Below are 11,528 nucleotides of genomic sequence, written 5' to 3' on the forward strand. Positions count from 1 at the left end.
ATTGTCTAAGGAAATGACAGAACATTATCATATCTTGGTGAACCCAACAATAATATTGCTCATTTAAAAAAAAAGTGATGGTTGGACGTGGCTTACATAACAAATAATAGTTCGAGCAAATTTATTAAACAATGAAGACAGATAGATCAGGATTATATAACTTGACTTCTGGCTCTTCATACTGGCCAAACCGGAAGAACTTTTTCCCAAAGAATTGAAGAACATAGAAATAGTCCCATGAATGGAAAGACAAATTCCACATTTGTGAACTAGCCTAAGCTTAGAAATAAATAGATTTCAGAAATCGGGTCAATTACTGAATGACCGAATGGAATTAAATAACTCCACTTTATTGAATACTTTTTCAAATGTGGAAACTGATACATAAGCTCAGGTGAATTCATTCATTACATGTTCATTCAAATGAGGTTGTAGGTACGCTTTCTTTTCTTTTCTCATGGTAATGTTTATTTATTCATTCCTAAACTCAGATACATAAATAACATTAATTGGCTTGGTAAAACTCACATACTTAAAATGCAGGTTAGGTTAGGTTAGGTCCAAACTGAGTGGGTCTATTTGACCGTCCACCAAAACCCACAAGGGTTTATTGTAGGTCACATCTATTCACACTCGACCAAATAAACCCAGCTTTCTAACGAAGCCGAATAGTTCGTATAGTGAGTGGTCTTTCAGGTCAGATGTTAAGAGTATACGGCTCTGTCGAACTCTCAAAACCTGATTCGGTCCGCATCGGGGTAGATAAAAAGTATGTGCTCTGCTGTTTCATCATTTTCCAAACAGAGGCGACACACACTGTCTTCCGAAAGTCCGAGTCTCTGAATAGGATAATTGAAATGACAGTGACCTGTAAGAAGGCCCGCTAGACATCGTAGTTCATCTCTACTATAGTCCTATACTATATATATACTACTATAGTACTATAGCCTTGGAGTGTGACAATCCTGAAAGATTCTGCCAGAAGTCCATACATCTTCTTATCATCCAGGTGTTCAATCTTTGTTTGGCAAAGCCTAAAGCGATGCCAATGACAGGTTCTGGTCCGATGAAGCTGCTTGCAGCACCCTCCTTTGCAAGGGAGTCAGCAGCCTCATGGCCAGGAATCCGAACCAGAGACAATCTGGCAATTTGCTACCAATTTAGACGTTGCTGGGTAGGAGCCAAGAGCTTCCAACGCCGCTTGACTGTCCGAGAATATTTTTATTGACTTGTGTTTGAGGTTGTTTCCGCTTGAAATACAGTCGCATAGGTTTTTGGCAGGTTGATATATCTGTCTTGCGCCTGCGACTGAAAACACCAGCACCAGAATCGGAAGGTGTTTTAAAAAATGCAGGTAATTCAAATTGTGAAATTCATGTAAAGCATTGAATATGTAGAGAAATGAACATTTCTGTTTTTTACCACTTTTATTTGTAACTAACGGTAGTGCAGTTTCGTCCTATACGGACATTTTCAAACTCATACAATAAACTAACAATGATTCATTACATAAGCCATTATATACCACCCCTGTAGGTACTAATAGAGGTACTTGGCTTGATTGAGTACCTGAATTTACAGTTCACAATGCGGATCTGCCAATTCAAAACCCGGCATTTAATAGGTTACACCCGCAATGTTTAATAATAATAATAATAAATCGACTTTATTCATCAAAAATAAATTAGATGAACAGGCGGATTATCAGCATAAGCTGTTTTTCAAATCAACCTTACAATAAAAACTATAATAATAACAAGTATAGAATAGAAGATAAATCAACCAATACAACAATAAACACAATAATAAAAGCTTGATTGAAATGAATAATAATAAGGGTTTTGCAAAAATCGACATACAGAGCACCAATTACCAGGATTTAAGCAGAAGTTTCAAGCGTTTTTTAAATGTCATCGTGTAAAGTCTGAAGTCACTGGGCAACTTGTTATACAGCTTAGCGGAAATATAGGAGAAACTTCGAGTAAAAAGTGCCGAGTTGTGTTTGGGAATGACCAAGACAGATCCATTTCGAGTATAATAGTTGTTAGTCTGGGAAAAACTAACAAGTCTATTATATAAATAATCAGGTTTATTTGTTAATAGTAATCTATGTGTATTTGTGAGGATGTGTAGAGTGCGTAGTTTTTCAAGTCTTAACCAACCGGAGTCATCAAACCTACTACTGATGTGATCAAATTTACGTATACCGAAGGAAAATCTCAAACAAGAGTTTTGAATTCTTTGGAGGCGAAGAGAGTCGTATTGAGTAAGTGCAGGTCCATATATGCAATCGCAATAAGATAATTTAGAGAAAATTAAAGTTTCGCAAAGCTTAAGTTTGAGTTGTGTAGAAAGAATGTCTCTATTGGGAAAAATTTGTCTGAGAATGTTATAAGACGATTTACAAAGATGACTGATATGTTTAGAAAATCTCAAATCGGAGTCAATCCACAAACCCAAGTTTTTGCATTCAGAAGTGAAAGGCAAGGCAACATCATTTATGTGGATCTTGATGAGGTTGGAAATAAGGCTCCTTTTAGATTTGGGTCCAAATAACATATATGATGATTTTTTAGCATTCAATTTCAAGTTATGTGCGCACGAGACGTTAAACAGTGAATTGAGATCTCTATTTATCAGTTCTTGTGCTTCCAGGTTGCCTTCCGGAAAAGATAAGTAAATTTGAGTGTCATCAGCGTAGTGATGGATATTGCAAAATTTAATACATTTGTAGAAATCTGAGATATAGATGTTAAATAAGAGAGGTCCAAGAATGGAACCTTGTGGAACTACAAATTTGGTGTTCAGAACTGCAGATTTTAAGTGATCAAGGCTGATACACTGAGTTCGGTGTTCCAGAAAGCTTTCAATAAGATCTACGGCACATTTATCCAAACCAAAGTGACTAAGTTTATTACATAAAAGACTGCGGTCTAAGGTATCAAAAGCTTTACTAAAGTCCAATAAAACTAGACATGTAACATAATTTTTATCGGTTGCTTTGAAAATATCATCCGTTATGGAGAGGAGTGCGGAAGTCGTGCTATGTTGAGAACGAAACCCAGACTGAACGCTAGTTATGATATTTTAAGAAGTGATGAATTCAATCAGCTGATCTTTGAGAATCAGCTCAAGCGTTTTAGATAGGGAGGGTAAAATACTAATGGGCCTAAGATCAGAGTAATGTGTCGGAGAGTTACACTTAGCCCAAGGAATCACAAGTGCATGTTTCCAAGGGGAAGGAAAACACGAGGAAATGATACACGAATTCAGTATAAAGGTGATGTATTCCAAGAGATGTGTTTCCACCAAACGAATCATTCGAAGTGAGATGCTGTCCGAACCTACAGCGTTGCTTCTGTACAGTATGTTCGTCAACGGGAGAGAATCTGAAAGAATTTGCAGTGTTCTTAGTTTGGTACTTTTCTAGAAGCGATGATTGAAATTGTGTTATGCTTGTGAATTTCCAAAGATTCTAAATAATTGAGTTTGTAACCCTTTCTTGCATAGTGCAAAATTTCCGTATCGTTCAGATTCGGAAACTTGTGGTTGCATGCCAAGGAATGGTTTGGAAACGTCGAATCATTTTTTCCTAGTCTGAAGGACCTTTCATGTTCAGCATACCGTTTTTGGAAATTTCGGCCACATTGTCCCACATAAACACTATTACAATCCGGACACTTAAGCTTACAAACTCCAGATTTCTCCAACTTGTCCACTTTATCTTTGGCATTGAAGAGGAAATGAGATAATTAATAATAATGTGGTCTGAACGCCACTTCCACATTGATTTTTCTGAAGAAACCCAAAATTACCTCTGTTCTTTTTCCAAAATATGTTAGCGTTACCCATTTCTTGATTTCTGGTTGTTTGACCTGAAGGTATATTAATCTGTAAGTGAATTTCCGGCTTTGTTTCCTGACTAACTTCTGGATAGTATTTGCGTTGAAACCATTATTTAGACCTATCTGTGTAATTGTATCAATTTTCCTACCTAGATTGTTAGCAGACAAAGGCAGTGAGAATGCTCTGTGCAACATTGAATCGTAGGCTGCTAATTTATGATTGTCTGGATGGGAAGATGGGATGGTGATGTCTGTGTAGCTAAGTTTTCTGAAAACATTGAACTCAAATTTATTCTGATTGTGTGTAATGATCAGATCTAAGAAATTTATCTGTTTCTCTATCTCTGTTTCGAGTGTGAACTGAATGTTGCTATTGAGATTATTCATGAATGTCATAAATTGGTTCACCTGTCGTGTAATACCTCTGGAACAGGCGAGAATATCGTCTACATATCTGTACCAAAAATGAATATGTTTACTCAATCAAGTCAAGTACCTCTATTAGTACCTACAGGGGTGGTATATAATGGCTAATGTAATGAATCATTGTTAGTTTATTGTATGAGTTTGAAAATGTACTGACAGGACGAAACTGCAGTAACGTTAGTTACAAATAAAAGTGGTAAAAAACAGATATTTTCATTTCTTTTTTCTTCATTATGATTTCCTACCACGTAGTAACGGCTACATCTATCAATTTATTGAATATGTATATTTCAGTTCGTTAAGACACGCATAAAGAATCTATTGTATAGCGAAACTTGTGTTGAATTTTTGTAAAACTGTTTAGTGAAAATCTCCCAATAAAGTGTTTCTTGAATATGATTTGAAACTTCAAATTTGTAATATTACTTGGAAGTGTTTCCAGCATTACTACAGTGAACAAATAATCACTGAATTTCATTAGATTTCAAATAGGTTTGACAATTCACCCAGAGTGTAAGATTTGGAACAACGTTTGATAATTAAGAGTGTAATACGAATTACAGCAGTTATCTATGAAACTTATTGAGATAAATTTCTTCTATTTTTGATGACCGTCTCTTGAAATTTCAATTCGAGCAAACTTCAGTCATTTTTTATGAATAAAAAACAATGTACAATCCAGAAAAGTATGCTATTAGAGTCATGTTACTTTTTACCTTAGAACAAGTCCGGTTGAAAACCATTTTCAAATCAACTGTTACTATCATCCATTCCTGTTTGTCTGGGAGTGAACCGAACATCGTGAAAATAGTGCTTTCATCTGTTGCACTCGAGAGCTCGTGCAAATTCATATGGTCATGTTGGAAAATGATTTCTTTCCAATGTGTACCTTCATCGGTTGAATATTTGATGACTCTGATTGCCTCATCTTCAAAATATTCTACTGCAACGAGAATGCCTCCATGGTCGCCAATTCTGTATAGATGACTACCTTTTAGAGTTTGCCTCCAAGTGAGACCGGCATCAACGCTAATATAAACATCGTGTTGACCTTCCAAATTATTTCCCATAACACCAGTAGCCAAGATCACTCCTGGTGCAGCCTTACTAGAAAGGATGCTCATTGTTCTGGCAACAGGAGAAAGTTCATTCAATTTTTGAGTCAAGTGTAAGGAACAATTTTGAGATAACACGCAACCAGTCGAGGCTCCTCGTTGATTGGTCTGAGGAGCTACGATGGGACGCCATGAAATCCCATTATCGAATGTGATGAGAGATCTCAAATTTCCTGAATTCAAGAAATTATCGTCTGGTTGTTGAATTTGCTGCGAAGCAATATAAATGCCGTTTAGTCCTTTTACTTTGTATACATCCACAAATGATTCGTTAGACACATCTCTGGAAATAAAACAACTTGTTAATGTATAAATACTTGCCTTGCGTTCACTTTTTAGTTTTCAAGTCTTCACATTTTTGAACGGATCTGGTTCATTATCTGACGAGAGATATAGATAGGAAACTTATCTCCTTGTCGTTGAATGAAACTGTCCGATATTTGATGAAAATCCACGCCAAAACTTACTAATAAAATTCAATTTGAATTTCACTTCAAAGTGAAAATCAAAATGAATCTTGCAAGTAAGTTTTTACTTGTGAAGTCAACAATGTCGTGACAAGTCTCCGAGACGAGGATTTCTTTTATTAATCTATACTTACGGTAACCATGTATTTTGGAAGCTGATGGAAGGAAAGAACGCGAAAACATTCTCAAGTGATGGAGCGAATCGAATTGTTTCGTTGATACTTCTCAAGTCTTCGGACACGTATAAAGTGGACGATTTATTCGAATGGCAGGCAACAATTAGAGCTCGATTTTCCGAAACGTCTACAACGAAAAAGCTGAGGAATTTCTGTGTGGATTCAAAAATACATCGGAATTGCTTTCCCAAATTCAAAGAGACGTATAAGGTCAAATTTCCCTGAAAAAAGAGTAGTAATACAAATACATGCCCCTAATTGAAATAATTTATATTTCTATGTATGTTTTCAGTATTTATTTCAAAAATATTATAATCAATGTTTAAAAAAGATAATAGTAATGATTATAAACAACTAGCTACTCCCATGACCCATAGAATGAATAATTGATTTGTGGAGCTGTCCTCAAAAGAAATGTTCAAAAAATAAAAAAGTAATAATCTGCTTTCAGATTGTGGATGGTCATAACACACAAGAAAGATTGATGAAAACAATAAACATTTTATTGTATTTTCCGAAATGAAAACTTCATTCTTGAAGGAATCTAATATTTCTTGACTTGCAATGTCTAAACTATCAAAATTGTATCTAAGATCTAACTTCTGATGATAAAATTTCGATTGTGCAACGAATAAAAGAAATCCTATTTGTTGCACAATCAAACGCACTGCATATTGAGAGGTATATAGAACGGAGTGTACGGTGTATAATTTTTCAGTTGTTTTGGATGGATGTCACTTAGATTCAGATCTGATAAGTAGTAATTTTCAAAGTCAACCGGAATTTCTATTTGTTGAATATAGTACTTTAAGCTTTTGTATTTATTGATACAAACAAATGTGGGAAACTTTCAAAGAAAGGAAAGAACCAATTAATTTTGAAAGAAGTAACTCTATACATAGATGTGTAGATCATGCAGAGAAGTAACTTTTAGGAGGGCTTTACCTTCCAGTTTGTGTCTGAAAGTTACTTCTTTGCATGATCTACACATCTATGTATAGAGTTACTTCTTTTAAAATTGATTGCTTTCTTCCTTTGGAAGATTCGCACATTTTTTTGTATCAAGATGGAGTAGTAGAAAGCCAAAAACTTTCTTTCCCAAAAATTAGTCACCCCTAAAAATATAACTCTTGCCATTTATATTACTTCAACTATTATATTATTACTTACTTCATCGTCAACTCTTGTTGTGAACAATAAATTTCCGTTGAAGAATAAATCTTTCACATCGGTGGTGTAAAGACGCTGTTCTTTTTTGAACAAATTATCTGAATAGATCACTGTGCTGAGATTATTCAGTTCCATCTTTTGTAGAATCAGGCGATTATGTCCGTTGTGATTCTTCATCCAATGAACCGATTTGAAGGATTCACCATTTTCATTGAACGTCTTTCCGAAATCCTCCGTTATCCATAGCTAGAAAATGGTTTGACAGTGAGTAAGCAGATGAATATTTGCCAAATAATTTCACTTTTTTTTTAAACTACACCACACGATTTGATCTTCACAAACTTTATTTGAGAAATATATCACATGTTTCGATAACACAGTAGCTTTGTCAAGTGATTTGAATACTTCAAGTTGTTTCTTACACCAATGTTTATATACTGCAGGTAACCATAATTGAGACTACCTCCAAAGAAGTTCAATAATGGTGATCTATACAAATCCAGTTGGTTATTCATTGGAATGCTTGAATTTTTATTAATTTTCATTGCTTCCAAATGATTCAGTTTCAAACCTTTATTTTCTATGTGCAAAATTTCGAACTCTTCGTTAAAGCTATGATTTTCTTCTAGAAGATGATTTGAATATGTTGAATTTGTTTTATTATTTACATAGCTCGTATGATGTTCCTGGATTCGATTCCTAAATGTTCTGCCAGTTTGACCAATATATACTTTAGGGCACGTTCCACACTTTAATTTATATACTCCTGATTTCTCGAATCTGAATGTTTTGTCTTCATTATTTTTAACTATCCCAACGTATTACTTGTTCTTTATGCAATTTTACTATCTCGTTTCCTCAAAAATGAAGCCACTTTTTCCGTTAGTTGTCCGAAGTACGTTAAAGCTCTATAATGTTGATTATCTACCTTATCAATAGGAAAAACGTCTCGAACCGCTTTTGCGTAGACTTTCTTGGCAAGTATTTAGTTTATTAATTCGGCTTTGAACCCATTGTTAACCGCAATTTGCTTGATGATATCAAGTTCTTTATTGAAATTATCTATTGAAAGAGGAACATTGACTAATCTGTGAATCATACTGTTATAAGCTGCTACTTTTTTTTGATAAGGATGGGTAGAATCGTAATCTATAGTAGGGGAGCCAGCCCAACAGTGAGACAGTTCCTACAGTGAGACACTGTCTCTCCCCCACTTATCACGCGACCGACTAGGTTTTCCATTGGTGAGCAGAAACCTTACATACCAACAAGTAATCGCTGACAGTGTTGAACACGCGGCTGGCAAAGATGCACGCGCCGTTTAAATTAATTTAATTTCCACGTGTGTAAGTAAATATTTTCAAGTTTTGTCAGTTCGTGTTTTCGGAAGTGAAAGAAAGTATTTTGGTGATCGGCCTAGGTTAAAGGTAGGTATTTTTTATGTAGATTACAAGAGTGGGATCATTTTGTTTCTATAAATTTTATTGTATAAGTGAGGCTACAAAATGGCTGCCGACTACACGTGCCCAACAGTGAGACACCCAACAATGAGACAACGTCTCACTTTTGGGCACTGTCTCACTGTTGGGCATATGTGACCAAATATGTTTTTGCAGGCTAATTATGGATCCGAAGAAAAGAAAAATTGGAAATTGCGCAGAGGGAACAATGAAAGAAGCAGTAAATCTGGTTAGAGAAGGAGGATCTTTGAGAAAAGTAGCTGCTTCGAAAGATATACCATTTCAGACATTGGCTAGATATGTTAAGAAAGCCAGAGACGTTGACGACATTAGTCAAATACGGATGAGTCCCAACTACAGTATTAATAAAGTATTTACGTCCGCAGAAGGAGATTCCCTAGAAAACTATATCACGCATGTTTGGGTTGTCTGTTGATGATTGTAGAAAACTTGCCTATGAAATGGCAATCGAAAATAAAAAGAAAATTCCTGCCAAATGGCATGAAAGATAAATGGTAGGGCTGAAATGGATGAGAGGTTTTCGCCAAAGACATGTTCGACTGTCGCTTCGCACCCCCGAAGGATGTAGTTTATCCCGTGCGACGTCATTTAATAGACATTAATAGACATTTTTAACCAAAATTTGAAGAATATATATTCAAGAACTGATGCGTTTGCTGACGGAAGAAGAATCTACAATTTGGATGAGACTGCGACTAAGACGGTTCAAAAATCAACAAAGGTTGTTGCTGAGAAAGGGGTGAAGCAAGTTAGCAAGGTAACAAGTGGGGAGAGAGGTACATTGGTTACCACTTGTTGCATCATTAGTGCCTCCCCGTCGATACCTACCACCAGCAATGGTTTTTCCTAGGGTGCATCTAAAGGAGCATATGCTACGAGGCTCCCCATCAGGAACGTTGGGGCTTGCTGCTCCAAGTGGGTGGATGAATGCCGATCTTTTTTTAGAAGTAATGAAGCATTTTATAAAATATTCTAACAGCTCTAAAGAAAATCCATCGTTTTTAATCTATGACAATCATGAAAGTTATCGTAGTATTCGTGTTCTTAATTTGGCCAAAGACAACGGAGTAACCATTCTAACATTTCCTCCTCATTCCACAAATAAAATGCAACCACTAGATGTGGGGGTATTCAAAGCATTCTCAACATGTTATAATTCATATGTAGATACCTGAATGATGCAGCATCCAGGTAAGCCTTTCACCATATATGAGGTAGCTGAGTGCATCTGATTTGGTCATGAAAAAGCTCTCACACCGAGCAATATTATAAATGCATTCAAAAAGTGTGATATATATCCATACGATGCCAATGTCTTCACAGATATAGACTTTCTACCAAGCGCTGTTACCGATCGCGATTTGAAAGAAGATGTAAACCAAAAAAAGTCCATCGATCTACCAAGTACATCAACATCAACAAAGAAAATATCCGTGAGTGATAATATTCAAGAAAATATATCGGATATAGAAAATGATGCTACCTTAGAAACCAGTATTGAAAATAGCAATCAACAAAATGATAAAAATGGCAAGACTGTCACAGATGTTTTTAAAAGCCCAGACGAATTTAAGGGCTTTCCGAAAGCAGGAGAACGCAAAACTAAAAATAGGCGACAAAAGTATTATAGCTACTGATACACCCGAAAAAGATGCCATAGAAGAACGAAGCATTACGAAGAAAATCGAAGTGAAAAAAGTAGAAAAGGTCAAGAAACAAATATTTGAAGATAGTTCTGAAAGCTCAGAGGAGGAACTTGAACTTGGTTCATCCTCAGGGGATGACTGCTACTATACAATCAATCCAAATGGATTTGAAGAGCTTCATAGAAAGCCCACAGAAAATGATTTTGTGCTCGTGGAATTTCCTGGAAAATTGGAGAAGAAGAAGGTGTATTATGTTGGAAAAGTCCTGAAAATAAATGAGTCAGAAGAGTATGAAATTTCGTATCTTAGAAAACAAACTAATGGCACCAGCAAATTTGTATTTCCCAATATTCCAGATGAAGCTATTGTTGCTTTAAATGATATTAAGCTCATCATGCCACCCCCACACTAGCACACTAGCCGACAGATGCCTTCTTTTACGTTTGAGATAGATTTTGGATTAATGGACATTAGGTAGATACATACCTAGATATTATATTTTTATGTTTACGGATTTTTTTTATGTTCTGTATCTTTTTTTTTTGTTTATTTTGGAAGTGTTTTTTGTGTTCAATAAATATGAATTATAAACTATGTTCGCAACAATCAGTATATCAAAATTATCTTATGAGAATGATATATTAATCTCAATAATAATATCCTCAATAAACTTTTTCAAAACACAACAGCTTAAATAAGATTTTTTGACATGTTAGATTATATATTTTCATTTATTTTCCCTGTCTCACTGTTGGATTTAAAGTGTCTCACTGTAAGGCATATGTGTCTTACAGTTAGACAAATGCACTTATCTATATTCTCGCAAAAAAAATATCAAACTTCAAAGTTACAAATATTCCACTTGAAGAGAGATTGATATAAATGTCAACGCCTACGCCGGCGTTTAATTTTTTCATTTTGGATGGATAAAAACAAAATTACACTAAAATAAAAAAGACTGTCTCACTGTTGGGCTGTCTCCCATCATCATGTTTGTTGTTCATTCTACTAATTGTTGAGTCCAAGAAATGGATTGAGTTGTCTGCTTCTATTTCAATAATGAATTTAATGTTTTCATGAATTTTGATTTCTAATCAAAGGATGTTTAAAGATCGACTTCCTAGATTATCCATGAAAATTTCTGCAAGTAAGGGGCTTAATGGATTTCCCACAATTAAACCTTTTGGGGAGGAATAAATATT

The 11,528-nt window shown here is 35.3% G+C and overlaps 1 protein-coding gene across 1 annotated transcript in view; it reads right to left on the reverse strand.

The window, feature by feature from the left end:
- LOC111514650 (uncharacterized) overlaps positions 1-11,528 on the reverse strand; it is a 102,484-nt gene that overhangs the window by 33,977 nt on the left and 56,979 nt on the right. The window contains exons 15-17 of the mRNA XM_074182706.1: positions 7,200-7,445; positions 5,988-6,250; positions 4,988-5,669 (exon numbers count right to left, since the gene is read on the reverse strand). Coding sequence (XP_074038807.1) covers positions 4,988-5,669; positions 5,988-6,250; positions 7,200-7,445 — 1,191 coding nt within the window. The remainder of the gene's footprint in view (positions 1-4,987; positions 5,670-5,987; positions 6,251-7,199; positions 7,446-11,528) is intronic.

The sequence above is a fragment of the Leptinotarsa decemlineata genome, unplaced genomic scaffold (assembly GCF_025532065.1).
Source record: "Leptinotarsa decemlineata unplaced genomic scaffold, Ldec_3_MD MMD2_tig00026328_RagTag_RagTag, whole genome shotgun sequence".
Taxonomy (NCBI): Eukaryota; Metazoa; Arthropoda; class Insecta; order Coleoptera; family Chrysomelidae; genus Leptinotarsa; species Leptinotarsa decemlineata.